Here is a 21,338-nt window from a genome sequence, read left to right as displayed (position 1 = left end):
CCCCTGGGAGCCTGTGCATGACTCCTGGCTGAGGGTCTCCTCCTGAAGGAGCCACAGATCTGCTGTCTGGATGCTGCAAACCGGCGGCAGCAGCAGCAGCAGCAGCAGGAGGAGGAGGTGCGTCAAAAAAGCAGATTAGGAAGAAGAGGAGAGCGCTGTTGTTCCGTCTGCAGCTCTCTCACTGTGTTGTTGGAGACGGGAGGGTCGAGCTGCATTCCGCAGAAAGCTGCCGTCCCCATCACTCCCGACTAACTTTGTCCGCAAAAACTTTTGGGGATTGTTTTCATTGTATGAGCGGAGGAACGCGGCTGGAAGTGTCCGTGGCAGCGAATGGAGAAGCACAAAGGTAAAGACTTTGGTGTCAATAACATGAGACAGGGCTGCTTCCTTATGAAGCCGCTGGAAGAATGACCGCTTTACAGCTGCTGCACCAGTTTGATGTCATTGTTCTGCTTTCTTTTTTTTTTTCTTTTTCTTTCCAGCAACTCATTATGAATCATTGCATGACAGTTATTGAATTTGGCTGCTTTTGATCAGAGAGACAGTGAATCTGTTGATGTGGCTTTTTTTTTTTTTTTTTGGAGTTTGGAGAAAATGAAAGCATCTTCAGATGAGCTGATTGTGGTTTTGTTCTGTGCTGCAAGATGTTTAGTGGAGCGTTGGTCACCTGCCACTTGTTAGATGACTTACTAAAGTGGACAAGTAGTAGGCAGTGAGCCCGACCACACTGCATCAAAGTGAAACTACAATGTGAGGATGGTTTATCCCTGATGGTCTGTAAAACAGCTCCGACTGTGGCCACTGATGGATTCCAATGGCTGCAACATTGTTCTCACAGCATTCCTGGCATTCCTGTGGTTATTTGTTCATGAGGGATGAGCAAGGCCAATTTTTTAATACTTCCTGATTGATATAAACAAAAGAGTTGATTGACCACCGGTTGCATGTCGCTTCGCTGACTGGACAGAACGGAGCAAACATGAGGTTCTAGCTATAAGGGGGGGCTTGGTTGTCTTTGGATCCCAGCATTGATGGGATACTACGAACCAGCCCGCCTCCTCTGACCGGTTGACAACAGAAGCAACTTGCTGGACCGACAACAATGGCGACTAGTCAAACTGGAATGGAATCACTGCAATCTGAATGAAAACAGTCTTGCTGCCACATTCCCCTTCACCAGCTGACTAGACAGCCCCGTCTGTTTACTCCCACTCCCTGTCAGAGTAAATAGTCAGTGTTGCAAACAGCCAAATGCAGAGGTGTTCTGTGTATAATTTTTCTGGTCTGTGGAGGCTTCGGGTTCACATTTTGCAGCTGAAACAACTGCATCAACATTTTAGAAATTGTCATTTTTCAAGCACAGATATCGAGCTTCCATTGGTTTCAGCCTTCGGGAATGGGGTTTTGCTGTTTTATATATATATATATATTTTGGTTTAATTGGATTTGAAAATGTTATTTTAGGCTGTGGGAAGTTCCGGTGGACGTTTTCCCACTGTTTTATGACAGAAAATAATTTGCAATGAAAACAGTTGCCTAATAAGTCAACAGCAATGCATGTAATAGACCCACTGGTTCACTGGAGGGTTTTAAAAAAAATACAGAATTGAATAACATGCAATGTCTGACTCTATGCGGATTCAGTTTGAAAAAATGGACAAGAGCGAGGCATTCTACTGTCATGGTTCAGCGTTTACGAGATCAGGAAGGACTTCCTGTACAGTATGTGTTTTAAAAGCTGAAGTAGCAGCAGTTTTCATAAGTTGAAGTTTGGAAAAGGAAAGGGTGGATATTCAAAACGGAATTATAACGTGCAGGCAGAGGCTACACGCTTGCAATAGGGATGCAATAAATTGGGGAGCTGACAGCAGGTAGAGGGTTGCAGGGTAAGAAACCTGCACCTGGTCGTCACAGATTTGCAGAGAATGAGCCGGTGTGTTCGGCCTGAAATAAGGGCTGGAGTGTACTCTTTTGGCAGCTGTATGCAGCAGCACCAGGACATTGAATTAGATACTAACAGCCACAGGCAGCCAGCGGAGGGGGTACAGTAAAGGGAAACCTGGGAAAATTCAGGGAGGCCAATGACAAGGAAAGGCATTATTTAGTATTCTGGATGTGCTGTGTGTTTCTGAAACCTGACTCGCGAGTGTTTTATTCCAGAGAATCAGCCGCAGCAGCTCATGTCACCGATTCTCACACCTCGTGCCAGAGATGAGGATCAAATGAGTAAAAACCACCTGGAGCTTTGTTTGGTTTGAATGACACCGGGGCGATGACGGGGCACGTTGGAGAATCGATGGAGTGCGTACTTCAGCAGCTCAGCCAAGAGATGATTAGAGCACTTTTTATGCAGTTATTGGCCCAACTGCTCACTTTGCCCAGCTCCTAATTACAGCCCACATGCTAATGTGTCAGCACACCAATTATTAAATAACCATATTGGCAGAAATATTTCTCCGCTCTCTTTCACGGGACTTCTACACCAGCTGTCTGCTTAAGTGTGTCTTGATTAGCTGATAAATGAATGACACATACTTTCACAGCAATAGCTTGCAAAGAAACAATACCCAAATAATAAAGTAGATGCAATTTCCCTATTTTTTCCCGGATCGGAATGGAAGCACATGTTTATTTTGGGCTGATCCTCTCTGGATTCATTATCTGCCTTTCCCTGTCAATCAGTGTCTTCCACCTCATGCCCTTGCTTGTTTTTCCTTCTCATGTTTTTATGGATTCCACCATTTCCTGGGTAAAAAAAAAACAAAAAAACATGTTGAATTCACCGTGCTGGCTTCATGTTCTTTGCAGCTGGGGTTCACCCAGAAACGCAGTGGGCTCTGTGAGGATGGCTCCCTTTCTTGCCTCCAGCGTCGGTCGCCTCCTCCAACAATGATCTGATTCTGTGGCTCGTGCCAAAATTAAATGCAAGACAAATGGAGGCAGGCTGCAGACGTATTGATGAGCGCGTTTGAATCAGTGGACGATTCAGTGGACGCACAATCGACTACAGTTCAACGCTGAAAGGCTTTGAGGAGTGGTGGGAGATGCTATAGTTTTTCTGCTATAAAAAGTTTATGTGGATGGCATTGTGCATACTTTTTTTTAGCAGTAAAATAAGGCTGGAGGGCATGCTGCCTACATCATGCAAGGATGTCGCAGTATGCACAGCAGTACTTTGAGCTAAATGCTAACTCCTTGCAGCTAACATGCAGATATTTAGCAGGTGCAATAAGCGATATTATTGGAGCAATTTAAATGCTGCATTTGCTAAAACATTATTGAATTAAGTTGATCCAAATTAAGTTAGGAAGTACAATTTAGGGCTGCAAGGTGGCACAGATGGTAGCACTGTTGCCTCACAGCTGGAAGGTTGCTGGTTCATGTCCCGGTGGGGGCACTGGGATCTTTCTGTGTGGAGTTTGCATGTTCTCTGTTCCCTGTTTTCTCCGGGTTCTCTAGCTTCTTTCCTCAAGTCCAAAAACATGTTGAGGTTAATTGGTGATTCTAAATTGTCCGTAGGTGTGAATGTGAGTGTGCTTGGTTGTGTGTCTTTCAGTGTAGCCCTGTGATAGACTGGTGACCTGTCCAGGGTGTCCCCTGCCTTCACCCTGAGTCAGCTGGGATAGACTCCAGCCCCCCATGACCCTAGTGAGGATTAAGCTGTGTGCAGATAATGGATGGATGGATGGATGTACAATTTAGGTTCGACCTACTTAAATAAAATGAAAGGTTTGTATTGCTGTCGCTTAATTTTAAGGAAAGAGGACATTTTTCAAACTTAAGTATTTGTTTTACTCAAATATAAAACATAAAGTGTGATTTTGTCATTAAACTTTTTTATTCTTTTCTTCGCTACAGCATAAAAACTTTGAAGAAGCGTTGATGTCGAGATGTCAGACACACAAAGCTAAAGGAGCAGTCCACCTAATTTTCACACGTTAGCCGATATCAGAATACAAGTATGAAGACACAAAGTGTAGTTTCGAGCTGTTAAAATCCAACAAACTGCTGTCGCCAAAGCAGAAAGATAGATGGCATTCATTTGAAACAGAACTTAACTTTTACAGTAACACTGTATCTGTACATTTGCATGTCACTCAGCTGTGCAGCCAGTTCTTCCCTATGTGGGGCTTCATTCAAGAAATCCTACGTAAGAGCGTTTCCCCACAGTGTCTTTCATAAACCAAAGTAAATTAAACCTCTCACCTGATGATGATGCTGCTGAATCCAAGTAAAAGGATCACATACATTCATTTGCTGCAAAAGAGAAATTTAGGGGATCAGCAAAATAATTACAGATATAATTGTTAAACATTTGCATGTCATTTGGTGAAGCAAACATGCTGAAAAGAGGGTTTTTGCTTAATTTTTGTAGCACTTGTGCTTTTTTTTTTACTCAGTATAAAGCAAGAATCCCTTAAACTACCCTTAATTAATCCTTAATTGACCCATAAAAGCAGACAAAACACCTTAAATCTAAATCTCTTTACTTCATGTTATTAAAAAATTAGATCTCTTTAACAAACTAAACAATAAAAGAGTAAATTCTTAGATTTCATTTAGGAAAAAGGTGGGTTTTTTTTAAGTGAACTTGGAGTTGTTGAATGATTGACTGACTTAATACATGCTTCTCAGCTTGAACTCTGCTTTAGTCAACAGGTGTGATCACATCAGTCAAAATAACCGATGACAGTGTGACAGAGTTGGCTGTTCTACGCCATAAGCTCAGCAGTGGCAGGCTCACATGTAGGCCATCAGGGCTGGCATGGGGTCTTCTGGTTCACTTGTATGTGTGTCAGGGGATGTGCCTGCCAACGGGGAGCGAGTGGAGTGCGGCTAATTCAGGAAGCTGGTCAGGGCTATAAAAATGATGAAAAGAAAGACGGTCTTCCTGCTCTGTGGCGGCGGGGCGCTCCGTGTGAGTTTGGCCCTTTCTGCCCTCTGGGTCTCGCTCTCGTTCGTTTCCAACACATCAAACGTGCCTTTGTTTATTGGCTACAGGAGCCCTGGATCAGACCTGCATTGTGTTTGTTTCTCACCAGGTAGACTTTTGATGAAAACGGTAGAGGAGCTTACCTACTCGTAATCGCACACATGTGCACACTCATCTCAGCCCTCCATGCAGCCCTCCTGGCCACCTTTCTGTAGGATAATAACCGAGCACAGGAGCTTTTTATGTGGGTGACTCTGAGGCGGCATTGCTAGTTACTTTTTATTTGTCAGCAGCTGCTTCTCGTCTGTCACTTTCTTTCTCGTCAAGACAGGACTGCAGAGGCTTGTAAAGCTTCCGTTTTTCCTGAACACGAATCTGTTTATTAGTACGTAGAATATCCTAATTGAACAATGACATACGGTTAATGCCCACACGGAGTGATGCATGAGCATATACACCATATAACATATAGAGTGCTGCAGCAAGGAGGAAGTTTAACAAAAAAACTGCAGCCAGGCAGGTTGTAGAATAAGAAAAGGAGCTGAAAACACCCTGAGCCGTCTCTGTTTCATGGCCCAGGGCCTGCAGGTTTGTCATTTCTGCGTGTTTGTGGTAAAAGCCAGTGAGATCGGGAGAATTAAAGACCTGTTTGTTTTGGAACAACACATTTTATGCCACATTATTTCGCGACAAAGTGGATAGCTAAAATAATTGTTTTGCAATTTAGCATTACGTCTGCATTCCTGCATTAACAGATTTAAAGCCACTTGGGGCAACAGCTGAAAACACACCAGTTACAAATCATCACCTTATAAAATATGCTAGTGAGCAGTTGCTGAGTCACACAACCGATAGACTGGAGCAACATTAGCAGGTATTCTGACGCATACAGTACGTCTGTGATCCCAGCATTCACTTTCTCTCTTTACTATGTGATTTGTCAAGTTTGTTAATTCTGCTGTTTGGTGCTGAGCTTGCATTAGTCTTTCTGAGTTATGACAACTTCTAATGAAATTATAATTAAGCAATGAGCCACATTACTGAGTCAGTCAGTGGTATTTTAAATAACAAATTGCTTAATAACTGGTGGCATTAACACAATTGCTCAAGGACTTCAAAGTGAAGAAAAATTAAGATGATAATTTGCTACAACTTAAATTTTGCATTCATTCAATCAACACAGAAATTTGAGTTTAAAAATTCAGTTTGTGAAACTATCAACTTCATCATGTCAACACAACTTATCAAAACAATGTTTGCAACTTACCAGGTTTGTCTCAGTCAATAAATGTTATATTGCAACCGTGCATTTAACTGAATGATTGTAAAAGATTTGTCTGAGCTTTCTTCTCTATGGAGGGAAAGGAAACAGCAGATTCTTTTCTTGTGGTTTGTCACTGCAACCTGATCCAAAAAATGATTAGAGCAGCTTTAAATCATGATATTATTTAAACTTTTGCTGCCAGCATTGTTAACAAGTCAACAATTGACAACAAAAACTCCTCAGTATGTGAAAACTAGTGGTAATAAAAGTGCTAACATGGAAAATATCACATTTTAATATTAGACATTTAGCTCTGATGCTGGTATTTCTACCATATTATATCAGTAAATGACTGATTTAGTTTTTTTTGTGGGTGAAGTTTCTGCATTATCATACTTTGTTTTCACTCTCTTCTTTTTCTCTCAACCCAGATAAATCTGTGCTTGAGCTGCATGTACACTCCCTCACACTCACACACACACACACACACACACACACACACACACACACACACGTCATCATACCACTTAGCCAGACGGGTGAATCTTCAGCTTTATCTACAGAGACTACTGTAACCTGCATTGCATCCTAATCAAGACAAAGTTGCTCAAGTCGAGCCTCCTTCTTATAAACAACCAAGATTTACTTGGATTTTAGAGCCCATTAGCATGTTTCAGCTGCGAACAACTGCCTGATTTCTCCAAGGGCCAAGATGTAAGCCTCAATATAACACAGACAGCACAGATCTGAAGAAAGCCGGCAGTGAAAGAAAAGAGCGTTAGGAAAGCTTAAGCGTGAGACGAATAAAGGCGAGATTCAATAGTCGGGGCAGAGGGAACATGAAAGGCGAGAAACTTGAAACAGAAAGTGGAACTGCACTTGATAAGTGACTTCTTTTTTTTTTTTTGCAGCTTTTGTCTTCAGTGTTTGTACCTTTGTGAGAGTTAACAACTGGATCTGTGGCTCAGCATGCTGGGATTAATTGCTTCCATGAACCTCGTGCTAGTGTTTTAACATTTGCTATAACTCTGCCCTCGGATTCTTTCTACTCCTTCCTCCTTAGTGTGTCTTAAGTCTCTGCCTTCACCACTCTCTCTTATCTTTCCCCTCATATTGGAGCTCCTTCTTCCTTTCATGCCGTCTTCCTTGTTCTAATCACGTTGATCAAACTCGGTTAATAATTAATGGTGCCATCGCGGCATGCCTCAGGCAGAGCAAAAATGTTATTTTTCATCTGCCAAAAAAAAAAAGTAGAGACAAATCCAACAAAATTACAAAAACAACTCTGCATATAGATGTGAGTATAATAGCCGTCTATTATGAGCTGTCATAACTGCAGAGTTTCATTTCAACCAAGCATACGGCAGCTAATTCCTGTGATTAATTCCTCTTTTTCGGAGGGCTTGGATGTACGTCAGATAGAGCAACGAGCTGCTGCAGTGTTAAAAGCAGTGGAATGCACATATTGTTGGGATTTGGGGTAGACCAAACCACTGTACAACCCTCAGTTCCCCTTGTGTCAAATTTTACCCACACTGTGCAAAACACTTCCTGTCACTCATTTTTGTTGTCAACCAACATCTTCCTGTCACAGATTTTTTATTTTTGGACCACTTCGCCAACATTTGTTTCCATAATTTGTATAACAGAGGAAAATGACCAATTTGTGATTCGATAATTCAATCCTGTCGACTGGAAATTGTCTTTCTGTTCAACTAAGCTAAACGTTTAAAGACTGACTTGTAGTGACAGGTTGGGGTAAGAATTTTTTTAGAATTTTTAAGTTTGTTTTGCCTCCTCGCTGTCTGGATGAATGAGTCCTTGGACTTGAGAGGACTGCTGCTCCACAAGGCTCTCAGAAACAGCTCTGAAACCATTAAGACTGACTCATTGTGGAGTCTGTTGTGATGCTATAACAGGCTTTAGTGTGAGAAACGTAGCAGGGTTTCCTAAAACCACAATCCCAGTCATTTTTAAACACAGCAACACTCCAAGACAGGAACTGGTAGACGCTAGTGACCATAACATAAACTGACCAGCGTTACAAGCAAATCATATAAAAACAAAACCTTTAGAGTGAGAATATGGAAAATACAGACGTCAAGGTAGAATCTCAATGAAACAAATGTGCGTACACCTGTGATTACTGACATACAAGTTAGAAAACCTTTAATCAGATGACCTCTGAACACCAGAAGGTTCTCCATTTCGGACATATGGGCATGTCTGCATCATGGCTCCACATGGAATAAAATCCATCCATCCATTATCTATACACCGCTTAATCCTCACTAGGGTCATGGGGGGCTGGAGTCTATCCCAGCCGTCTTAGGGCGAAGGCAGGGGACACCCTGGACAGGGCACCAGTCTATCACAGGGCTACACTTAGAGACAGACAACCAAGCACACTCACATGTACAGACAATGTAGAATCACCAATTAACCTCAGCATGTTTCTGGACTGTGGGAGGAAGCCGGAGAACCCGGAGAGAACCCACGCTGCACAAGGTGAACATGCAAACTCCACGCAGAAAGATCCCGGCGACCTTCTTGCTGCAAGGCAACAGTGCTACCAACTGCGCCACCTTGCAGCCCTGGAATACAATCTCCAGATTAACACAAATAACTGTTTGTGAGACTTCATGAAGGATATAGGAAGACTGGTGACCAACTAAAATACTGTCAAAAAGCAGTGGCAGCAGTAATCAAGAGGTATAGAATAAGCTTTAGTACCACTAATCAGAGCTGCAGAGGCTGTCCTCCTAAAATGATGCCACAAACACTTCACTACTTCCACTATCTAGCTATGAAGACAGACGAAGACGAAGTGGTTGGCACAGGGATTATAAATAGAAATCAAGGTTTTCCGTCAAACTGTGTAAAAGACATTGCATAACATCAACCTCGATGGACGGCATCCAAGAAGAAAACCCTCGGCTGCGTTTTTGGCACAAAACTAAACTTTACTAAATAACATGAAAAGAAATCTGATGACAAGTCGGATGAGACCAAGATGGCTTTGTTCTGCTCAGATGGAGTCTGATGTGTTTGGCATGAAGCTGGGAAAGACAACCACAGTGAATGCATAGTGAAGCAAGGAGGTGGGATGACATGGGCCTCCGAATATCGCCTTAAGATGGCACCATGATTGCCAGATTTACCAAAATACTGACTGACAAGATGACTTCCAGTCTGCAGAAGAGGAATATTCCAGCATGATAATGATCCAAGGCACACTGCCAAAATCACACAAGTGATCACTGTGACCAGGACAAGTATGTCTGCTGAGCTGAATGCAACAGAAAACCTTTGGTGCAGTTTAAAGAGAAAAAACTCCAGAGCAGCTGAAAAAAGGTGTTCCTGAATCATGGCAAAACATCTGTCCAGACATTTGTGCAACACTTGTGTCCTCCATGCTGACGGGGGTTGAGTCTGTCATCGAAAATACGGTGGACATACAAAGTCTTGTAGGGTCAGCATTTTATTGTTTCTTTGAGATTTCTCGGTACGTTCTTGCGGCAAAGTCTTCATCCACCTTCATCTACCTTTTAGCGTTCAAGCTGTTTGCACCAGATAAACTTTAGATAACAATATTTGCTAACTCTGATTAGAAATGAGTTTTTTATTTGCACTTCCAGAGATATTAAGCCACTAATTTCACTCCCCTTTGTGTTAAAACTCAGTGGAATGTTTGTGTCCTGTTTGACAAGGAACTGTGCATTTCCCGCTGATGTTTAGTGCCCTCGCTTTCAACCTGAATGTCCTCTTTCACTTTTCATTTCTGTCCTGTGTCACTTTGGCTGCTTCTTTCCAGAGTTCCTTCAGTGCTGCTATCAGTCACATACTGCCCCTTTTCTGAAGTCATCAAGTTGACACCTGCTTTTTTTTTTTTTTTAACTCTGGTTTCTACGGCAATAACACCAAAACACAGCTTGTATTAATCCAGCCATGTCCGTGCAGTCCCTGCCCCACAGCTGAACCCAGCGTGCTTCAGGGAGAAAGACGACTGCTTGCCAGTAGCGATCAAGCACAAATCAAATTGGTGTTTGATCCTCTATTCAGGCGCTGCCATTAGCTAATTGTCTGCCACTCTCACCAGAGCAAGGACAGGCTGGAACAAAGCGGTCAGACGTGGCTCCTTCTTGCAGTTGTGCACATTAAAATTGACCAAGAGGTCAATGTCATTTATGTGTTTTCCTCTGATAGAAAAAAACTCAGCTCTGCTTCTGACAAGTCGACTGAAGCAGAAGCACCTTCAGTGTGTCACAGTGTAAAACTATTATCCAAACATATTTCTCTCATGTTTGGTCACTGGTTCCAATTCTCCTTCTGCCACCACTTCCCTTTTAGGTGGAGCTGTAGCTCTGTTCATGTCAGTCACAAGGTGACCCAGATAGACTCAGTGCTTCACATCAGTTGCTTTACTAAATCAGTTTCTTTCAAAATGGAATAATGTAAGCTCCTTTTCTTATTTGTAACAATGAATATCTTACGTATATGTTTATCTTGACGTGACCTACTTTAATAGGTATGCTCATACAAACAGCCAGTAGATTAGAGACTAAATCTGAAGAAAAACATCTTGGTGAAGTTTGTTGACCTCCGTTGGCCTCAAACAGCTGTCTCCTCCACGGAGGAGACGGAGACAGTTGCTGAACTGGGGAGTCAAACGAATGACATTAGATTCAAATGAACTACCAATTAATCTTGATCATGACTAATGGGGATAGTTGTGCTGTAAACAACTTTAATGAGTTGACAGAATGTCTGCTCGAGAAGAGAAAAAGAAAGAGAAAATGGTTTTGCAGTGAGCTAAGCCAATTAAGGCAGATCTAGTGTCGCTTTTATGATTTATCATGTAACACAAAAAACACTGGGAGGATCTGTTGCTCTCCAAGCACTGAAGATTCCATTTCAATTAACTTTTTAGGAGGTATAGGTGTTTCAAAATAAAATGTATTGCTGGAGAGAGCAAAGAGTGTAAAATGTACTGTTGCCCTATTTTCTTGGATTTCAATTGGTCGAAGAGCAGGATGGATAAATATGTTATTTAAGGTCATTCTGATTATTTGTTTATTGTGAAGCATTATGAATTGTTTGTATATATGAAAGAATGAAGTTCCTATGAGTTCAAGATTAATAACGATGGATTTATAATTCTGTGTGTGATTGAATGCATATTGAACTGAATGACAATATGTTTCTCTACCTTATTTTACTTAGTTGTAAAGTTAATGAGATGAGCTGTCATGTTTGTTGTGTGTATAAGTGTGATTGTGCATATGTGTGTGTGGACCCCAGGAGGAATAGTCAATGCCTATGCTAGTGCTAATGGGGATCCTAATAAACAAAACTAAATTAACCAACAGTCCAAGAGATAACTAATCATTGACTATTTGTAAATGCATGTACTTTTGCATGCAGTTTTAATTGTGCAAATCTTGTATGAGTGAACTCATGGCTGACAATAGAACTGACGAGCTGTCATGACCTGTGATTGATGAACGACTTGGAGTAAGTGATAAAATGACTCTGGCCTCTCAGGACTCACATCTATCGTGCTGACACTCGTCCCAGCTGCTAAATCCAGTGTGATCTGAGCAACAAACAGGCCAGAAATACACACTTGTGCAGACCGACCTCTTGAAGTATTGAATAGATGGATGAAGTCGACGGGCACATGTGAGTGGACCAACAGATACGTGGAAAAATGCAGACAGACAGAACTCGTTATATAAAGGCAAAAATAAGTGTAGAATTGAGCTAAAAAGAAATGTGAGCACATCTGCAACTATTTTCAACATCTGCACCACATCCCAAAATATGACTGTGATTCAGAGAGTAAAGGAAGTGTCCCGAACAGAGCTTAACCAGCAGCTCCAAGCTGAACAAGCAGGAAGCCCAGCTTACATTGCAGCTGTTTTTATTGCATCATCAGATTGAAGAAATATTATAATTTCATATTTCGGCTTGTTTTTGTTTTCTTTGACTCTCCACCCATGTGAAGTTTTTTTTTTTTTTCCCCCTTCTTCAGCACCATTGATCAAAGTCATCATAAACATGCTTGAAAGCAGCACAAATATTGCATCAGTAAAACACAGGATATTTCCTGGAGCGTAAATTGATATGCTGAGACTTAAAGAGTTGGTTTCAAAGTAGGACAGATGGAGGGAGATGATGCGCAGATGAGAAGAAACTTGAAAGTGAGGCTAGTTTGATTTGGATATGAGGGTAGTTAGAGGACTTGGGTGAGGCCTCAGAGGTTTGGTGAACAGTCAGAGTCGCCAGTTCAGAACCAAGCTCAACTCTTCTTTAGGCTGAAAATGATATTATGCAAGAGGCCACACTTAAAGGGAAAGCCAGTTAGATTATGTACAAGGACTCTGTCAGTGATCCCATTTAGCCTGGAAGCAGACTGACAAAAGAGGCCGTAGCTGGTTTGTTAATTGAAAAAACAACAAATCAAATGTGGTTTCTCAGTGTTGATGCAGGACGTCAAGAATCTCTGAACAGGAAATGCAGCCGTGATCAAGAAAATATACAGTTGTGTAGCAGAAAATACATTCATATTTAACAAGTAATGATGGAACAAATACAAGTCCTTTGCTATTTGAATGCAGTTCTCATCTCCTTCACTCCTCAGCTAACAGTGTTTCAGTTGGTTGTGATTAAAGCTCCCTCACTATACCACTTTTCAGCAACTTCAACAAGTCTCACATGTTCCCAGAATGTGTATTTCAAGTTTCTACAACCTACAACTCCCCTAGTTTTGGTTCAAATGGGCTGTTTCAGTGTCTGTTTAATTTAAAATCCCACTGAGCTTCCTGTAGCCACAAAAATGATGTTCCTAAACAACAAAACTGCATTCTCATGTACGCTTTAAAGGAAACAAACTTGTCCTAAAAGAGCCACAACATCCCCACAAGGAGACAGGAGAAGAGGTAAAAGCATCAAGTGAGCACCGGGGCTTTAAAGCAGGAGACCAGAGTTAATCTTAGATGTTTTGTTTTCACCTGTTGGTTACTTTCAGTTTTAACTTGATGTCCATTCAGGTTTAGGAACTAAAACTATGTGGGTTAGCTTTAGGAAAACATTACACTTCTGTTGACACTTTCACAATGATAAGCATATACAAGAAGCTTAGTTAGGTTTCAGAAGAACACTACAGTTTGAGTTAAAACGTTCACAGCATGTTTGTACGTTCTCCGTTTTCTTGCTTAGACCCACAGCATGTAATATATGAGTGGATGGATGAGAAGGAGCAACAGCAAAACATGAAAAAAATCTGGCAAAGTTCTGTTGATTTGAAACATATTTGTTGATACACCACAAACACAATCTGGCAGGAAGCAGAGATGAGAGTGCAGTTTGGTTGGATAGATGCAGAATCAGACACAAATGCAAAAACATTCATCATGACTCGATAATCTAAATGTAAAACCTTCTTTTATGTCGGATAACAAGGCTGTCGGATCGTCAAGACGGAGGTCGAGATACAAGGAGGGCTTGATGCTTGAAGGCTCGTTTGTTGTTAATTATTGTTTATAGTTATAATAACTAGTAGGGATGGTCCCAATAGCACTTTCTGGTCTCTGGATATTGAGGCCCAATTAATGATGAATGTTCGGTGCAGTCGAGGGACACTTCCACCCCAGGGGAGCGCTTCGATGGGGTGGAAGTGGCCGGAACGCAGAGGCAGTATTTGCCTGCCGATGCTAGTTTAGGATAGCGGTCACACTTCTGGTTCTACCATTGGTGGAGCTCCACTCCCCCGCCACCACCACCAGCCGTGTTTACTTCCATAAACACTGAGCACGCTCGCTGCGTGTGACGTCGTCGTGTCCTCTTCTGCACATGCGGGACACTTTTGGGTCGCATGAAGTTCACACAGCAGATCACATACAAGTCACATTTAACTGGAACTCGCAAAAAAATCTGATTTCACAAAAAAGTCTGAATTGAGCATTAAGTCCTGCAGTCTGAACGTAGCCAATCTGTGGGATTGTTCAGTCAGATAATACGCCGTTATCCGTATTTGTGACACAAAATGTCGGAGTCAGAATCCAAGGCTGTTGGTATGTTCAGACTATTTTTAATAGGTTCTGTTTGTTTTTCCTAAAAACCTGTCAGATAGCAAGGTTTTCGGATTGTTAAGGGTCGGATTATCGAGTCACGACTGTATTCTGTTGGTTACTTTTGTGTGGTTGGTAAAAGGAAGGTCTCACTCATTTCAGCCAATTTTTTCCTTCATCGTCCAGAGCCAGGCTTACACAAAACATTTGTTTTGTATAATCTGGGGTGTGATGTTTTTCCTCCCATCTGTTGTCATACCGTGGTAAAGTTCCCTGTTTTAGCCATTTGAGTCGGACTGGTTTCTTTAAAAAAGAAAAATCCCCAGCTTTGGGACTCAGCCTCACTTTTCCGTCTCATTCTTTCGTTTTCGGCACAATAATAATCTGCCAAAGCACCTTATCAAGAACAGTAGGTGTGGGCGTGTGAGAGCTCAAACAAAGAGTCGGTCATTCATCGTTGTGAATAGAACAAACCAGGAACTCAAAACTTCAAGCACGAGGAAGAGAAATCCCACTATTGCACAGTGTCGGTATTTCCTTCAATTTCACCGATTATACAACTTCACGCAGTCGTCTTAGTTTTATTCTTACCTGCCCTTTTTAACAGTGTTTTAGTTGGAATGGTTTAAAAAAAAAAAGTCCCTGTAGCAGTCTCGCTCTCTGATGGACTCTCAGATTCCTTTTGGCCATTCTACAGAAGTGAATTGTTTATGCTGTGGAGGCTGCGGTCACTCACTGGATGTGCAGTGGGCGTCTGGCCAACCCATAGCCCACAGAGACGGCCCGCTGCAGACCTCCCTGTCCTGTCAGCTGACTCCGTTTCCCAGGGCCCCCCAATCCAAAAGGCCATCTGAGTCAGTCTCTGCAAACACACAAGGAGGGGAAGCTGGAAAAATGTTTATTGAGCGGCCAAACATGAGCGGCTAAACAATAATATAATCAGTGTGACTTTAACCATTATTGTAGGCACATACAGGAGGCCATTTTTAAAACCTGTCCATCATCACTTAAGCTAACTTTAATTACTTTGCATCCCCGCCATGTGTGTCCAAACCCAGCGATGTTTTCCACGGCGAAGCCCCATCACACGGTGCCTCTCAGCAGAAGTTGACTCAGCTTGAGTAGGAGTCATTAAAAACAACCCAGCCCGCTGCAGCTTTTTGGAAAAGCCTCTCGTCATCTCTGAGAGGCGAAGCTTACCGAGGTCTGACACCTTGTGCTGCGAGAAATTCCTCCCCCTCCCTTTTACTTTTTTCTTTTTTCAAGAGCTTCTTTGATGTACGGGAGTGTAAGGAAGGAGGGGAGAGGGCAAGAAAGTGCTTCCCCCCGCGAGGGCTCGGTTAGTGATCGGTTTGAGCCGGAAGGAGCCATTAAAACAAGATAGCTGACAGTTTTAATGGGGTTCAAACAGAGAGGAGCAGTTTACCGCCCTCGTTAGAGTTCTTATTTTATGTGGAGCAGAGTGGAGTTCTGGTGAAGTGTCGGATGTTTTACGCATATGAGTGGTAGTTTTTGTTTTTAGAAAAGGGGGTTTTAATAATTAAAACTTAATTTCAGGTTGAGCAGTTTGGCCGGCTCAGTGCTGATTGGTGTTTGAATAGGAAGGCCGTTCATTTTAAGACTTTATATCAATAAATGCTCCGACTTTATAGCACCTATAGGCAGTTAATGTCAACTGAAATGTATAACTATTGACATTTTTCCCCAAAATAAGCAGAGAAGACTTAATGCTTAATTTAAATTGTAAATAGTCTGCGTTTAATAATAGAAAATGGTCTAATTAATACCTTAGCAGTTCTAAATTGCTTTACACTGTGTTCACCCATTCCCACACATGACAGATTCAAAGCTGCCGTACAAGACCCTGCCTGCCACTGAGAACAACTTTAAGTTCAGTGTTTTACTCAAGGACACTTTGGCATGTGGACAGGACACAACCAGGTGGGCAACCTGCTTCGCCACCTGAGCTGCAGAAGCCCCACTTTGAATGTGCTGACCCACTTTTTTTCCTTCAAGTTTCTCTGATTAAAACTCTAAAAACTCATCTCTAAGTTTCAAACTTCTACATTTAGAAGTTTTTGCCATGAAAATAGTTTCTTCCTACCTTAAAATGACTTAGATACAACTTTACACCGTTGCTTCCTCTAGAATGTGCAGAACTGTGAACTCTCCATCGATGGCTCGCTGCAGCTCGAGCACACCAGCTCACCAACAGCACTAATCTAAGACTGTAAAACTACTCTGCGGGAAGCATGAGCTACCTACCTGACCACATGCAGACCTTTTGTGCACCATTTTGTGTCTGTTTATTTAGTAAAGTGGGTAAAATTGTACTTATAAAGTTCGGTTTACTTGATTAAGACGAGAAGCCGGTTATAAGTTTGCAAAAGTAATCACCTGAGTTTCTTCCTTGTGGAGGCCATCTTGTTTTGGAACTTCAAGAGGGGACTCGCCTCCAAAGCAGCTCTGTTATTGGTTCCCTGCGTGGGTGGGTTCTCAAATATGATTGGATTATAGATGTGTCCGGATTGGCCGGTTTAAACTGGGAAGGCGATCCCCTGGGAGAGAAGTGAGGGAATGCTTTGTTTAGAAGGTATTTCTTTCAGATTTTCAAGCACAACTTGATGTTTGTCCTCCATATGACTCGCAAGGCTACCTACCAGCCTCCGGTACATTTATGAGTTGGAACTGATCCTGAAGAAGAATATGCAGGTTGACAGGATTGGTTCCTTGGGTTAAAAATTGTGTTTTTGAGACTTTCAAGGTGGAAATTATTTTTGCTTATTTTGTTCCAGAAGTTATTCCAGCATGTGAGAATGCAAAGACATTAACAAGGTGATAAAAAAAACCACTTGAGTGCATCTTTCATTAATTGTCGTCCACCTCACAAAAGTATAGAAATGATTTGAACATACCACTTCCACCAGTACCTGCCCCACCTTCCCCTTTAATGAAGTCTTTCCTCTTCGTCCCCCCCTTCTGTCTCCCCTCTCAGTAAAATGCTCACACACTGAGGCCCACTGTAGCAAGGGGCCTATTCATGAGGCCAAGAGACAGTGAAGGGAAACACAAAGAGCTCCCCACACAGCCGAGAGGGCTGTGAGCTCAGCGCTGACCCCTGAAGGATGTGTGTGGGCTGCACCCAGACTCGGTGGCCCCGCCGACTCCGACCCAGGCTCCTCCCTCCTCCGATCTTGACCTTTCGCTAAACTCCCAAAACAACGTCAAACAGACTCGCAACTGTCAATAGCAGCTGGACGAGAAGAGCGATGAGTGACTGACACGAGGTCTGAGAGCGTTTTGACTTGTTGCCAGGATGAAAACCTCTGTGAAGAGTCTCTCCCATGTAAAACGCTGGCATCCAGTTTACAGCTTGAGGAACAAAAGGGAAGCTAACAAACTTAAGAAGTGAAATTAGTGCTTTAAAAAAAACACAAAGGCCATGAGTTGAACAAGTTCTCTGCAATAAATTAAAGTATAATATTCTGAAAATGACTGTCTGGAAACTTCACAGGGTTTTTTTTTCTCCTCGTGGTTCTTCTTTCTCTTGATCATGGGAACTTTGTCAGTCCTGGTTTAAGGCCACTGCTTTAATACCCTGAAATATTTTTATTCCAAGAAATGTGTAATGAGATTTAAAGGAATTTTTATTTTGCTGTAAATCTCAGTCCCTCTTGTGCTCTGTGCTTCCAGTGCTGGACCAGCTCCTCATGGAGCTTCACCGCTTCCTGCTCATCCTGGACAAGGAGACGCTGAGCGGGAACGCCACCATCCAGAAGGGCCTGCTGTCCGATCTCCTCCACTCCTACAGAGCTTCAAACGGTAGGTTGTGGACAGAGTGTGGAAGGACAGTGGGTACATGTACAGTAGTGCACTTATGACTTGCTGAGTTTTCCAAAGTTTTGACAAACATCCACTGGATAAAGCTGACTTTCAATATCTGCATGTTCCAGAGCAGTCACAAACCTATGAGGTGTAACTAATCACAGCTGTCCACCTTAACCCTGTTCAGGACTTTTGGGGTCTTTTGGACTCCAAGGCCATTTGGTTTAGGCGACAGGTGTTGTTTTTATGCATTTGGAACCAAAAATACGTCAACTTATCAGAAAATATATTCAACACAGTATAAAAGTCTGTCATGAATACCAACAAATATTTTGCTCACATTCTTTCTTGGGGTCCAGTGGACCCTGAAAGACCTTCTACGGATGGCAACATGAAAGTCCTGAACAGGGTGAAAGGTTGTTAGTGTAGCTGTAGCAGGAAATACAAATCTGAAACCACCGGACCTCGTTCTCACTTCCGATTTATTCAGGAACCGATTGCGTGGATATTTTGGGGGAATTTGCAGCTATTTTTGGAGGAAGAAGTGAAAGTTTAGAATCAAGTCTTAAATGTTAAAATTAAACCCCAAATGATGTTGAATTTTTTGGGCCAATACCAACTTTAGAGAGTCAGGATATATATCAGACAATATTCTTTATATATTTACTTATTAGAGTTATATTAAAAAGGAAAAAAGATGAAGTCGTTGCTAATAACTTTCCAGAAATGTACATACAGGTATCTCACAAACTTGGAAGTTACTGTGAAGACTAAGCTTTACTCTGCACCACCATCTGCTCAGCTATAATACGCCCTCTACTACATGTGCTGCAGACAGTGCTGTAAACACAGGAGCTGATCTGCTGGACAAACTACTGTTTCCAAATGATCACAAGCATCTTATTTCTCTGTAAATGTACGTTGAACAACACATTCACACATACTGATATGTCTGCAGCAGTCCAGTATTGGATGATAACATCTGCCAACTAGCACAGCAGCTGGGCTCCAGAATACCACAAAACGTAACAGCTATCCCTGGAAAATGACATGAGAGGAAGAGAAACTTGTTCTGTCTGGTTTAGAAATGGGTGGAAGATATATTGGAAAGTTAAATAGACAGTGTAATGTAGCTGCGCTGCAAATGCAAACATTTAAGATTAACAACGAGCTTAGAAACAGTCTGTGAGTTTTTCCAGAGTGCTGATGAATCGCAGAGTCGACTACAAATCTGTAATTCCTCAGAGTGATAAAATGATGTCTGTTTTGTGTTATTAGATGACATTTCGCTCCCACCAAGGCTGCTGAGTGTCTCAGAGTCACTGCAGATGTCCACCTCTGACTACATCATGACTACATTTTTGCATATTTTGTTATGGCAGATCTTTTTATTAGTTGTCGGACAGTTTGCTTACATTTAAAACAACACAAGCAAGTAGGTTATAAGCTTCAGGTGCTTTATTAGAAGCATTAGAAACATTTCCTCCCTATAAATCTCTCCTCTTGTCATGTTTTTTTTTTTTAATGTTGTGGTTTTTTGCCATCACATGACAGCTACACGGGCTGAAGGTTAACCACAGATGTTTAGATTCATGCGAAAGCTGTTTAGACTAACTGGCAGTTGAATCGACCTTCATGCGAAGCACCTTATGCAACATGCGGTCGTGCCCCTGCGTTTCCCACACTTCATCGAGCTCACACTGTCGGCTGCAGTTTGGCCCTTAGAGGAGCTATCAAGCATCCTACTCTGGTATTATTTCACTATTTTAAAATCTCACCAACCACCATGTAATCATTATGCTCTTGCAGGCTTCTATTTACAATTACATTCGGGTTACTTTTTCCCCAATTTGTGGTAAGTAAAAAAAAATGTGGCTTGCAGAATTAAATATTTCTGGCTGCGTTGTTACCTCTCTTGCAAAAACGTATTGTTTTTATTTTGTTTGCAATGATTCATTTTACACTTATGTGCAAGCTAAGAGCAAATCTCGTCCTCGAGTGATTCATGGGCTGTTAAAGTATCTTGTCAAACAGCTAAAGACAAGTTTATTTTTCTTACTCACTGGGTTTGACACTCGACATGAAAACGGTGCAACTGTTGGTGGGCTGATGTGATTTATGGCGCCGCCTGGAAGTCAGTTAGTAGCTGTGTGAACCGGTGCCACGCTGGGCCTCACCCGGGCCTCGGCCTCTAGGTGGGCGCTTCATTTGGATGACTACTGAAATTAACCGAATGTCATCATGATATCAAATTCCAGTTGTAATTTTGTTTTATTTCACATACGCTGCCACTCTTGGATTGAAAAGACTCCTTCTCAGAGTTCGCCCGCACACAAATGTTCCCTAAAACACACAAGCAGTCGAGCTTTTCCATGTTCGGGTCCTGCACCCGTCTCTCCATACTTCCTCTTCTGGCTCCAAGCTGTATCATTTTTCCGAAGCTGCATTTATCCTCTGGGGGATGCTCACTTCCTTTGAGCAGCAGTTTATAAATAGCGTTTCAACTCCGTTCCCCCTCCGAAAATCTGTTTTCACTGTACAGGCAAAACATCATTTTATTCTGCTGCTGTTTGGTTTCACCTCATGATATCTATTTCAAAGCTTCTCCGGAGTATCACCCAAGGCTGGAGTTTTGTTTGATTTCCTCTCGGGGTAGAATCTTAGTCAGCTAAAATATTTAATTCGGTGAAACATCCTTTTTTTTTTTTTTTCCCCCTCAACACCGGAACAAACTCCCGTAACAGGTTACAGTAGGCGGCCAGAGCCAGAGTTTATTGTTCGAGACTCAGACTGTTTATGTGGCAGTGTGATGGCAAGCGTAATGACTCCGCCATGCTGAGACCAGTGACATTCATCCAAACACAGTCCCTTTCCCCTCAGCGAGCTGACTTCAGCATTGGTGTGTGTCAGGAGGTTTCATCATCTCCGCTTCTTGCCTAAACGATACCATTGTTCACGCTGACCTGCAAATATTTACATTTGAGTGCACCGAGAGGGAAAGTTCATCATCCCTGGGTTCTGTTCCCATGTCCTGTGTGTGAAAAAACACACTCTTGCGAGGATGTTTTTGTGTTTTCACTTAAATAATTACTACTATGTATTACTTTACAAGCACATAAAACCAAAACCGGCACTCCTAATTCCTGTATATTGAAATAAATTCATTTTCAATCCCGTGTTGAAGTATAAATCAAAACAAAAACCACAGTTTTGGTTCTTAATGTAAACTCTTTGGGAATGCAGA

The 21,338-nt window shown here is 42.1% G+C and overlaps 1 protein-coding gene across 2 annotated transcripts in view; it reads left to right on the top strand.

Moving 5' to 3' along the window:
* Positions 1 to 168: 168 nt before the first annotated feature.
* The window catches only part of afap1l2 (actin filament associated protein 1-like 2), a 47,222-nt gene continuing 26,052 nt past the window's right edge, over positions 169 to 21,338 (top strand). The window contains exons 1-2 of one of the 2 annotated variants that reach the window (XM_008277577.1): positions 169 to 346; positions 17,963 to 18,091. In XM_008277577.1, the coding sequence (XP_008275799.1) occupies positions 331 to 346; positions 17,963 to 18,091 (145 nt within the window). In that variant the 5' untranslated portion in view covers positions 169 to 330. The remainder of the gene's footprint in view (positions 347 to 17,962; positions 18,092 to 21,338) is intronic. The other variant, XM_008277578.1, reaches the window with a different exon arrangement.

This window comes from Stegastes partitus, unplaced genomic scaffold (assembly GCF_000690725.1).
Source record: "Stegastes partitus isolate 25-593 unplaced genomic scaffold, Stegastes_partitus-1.0.2 Scaffold101, whole genome shotgun sequence".
NCBI classification, from domain to species: Eukaryota; Metazoa; Chordata; class Actinopteri; family Pomacentridae; genus Stegastes; species Stegastes partitus.
This window is presented reverse-complemented; position numbering and strand designations above follow the sequence as displayed.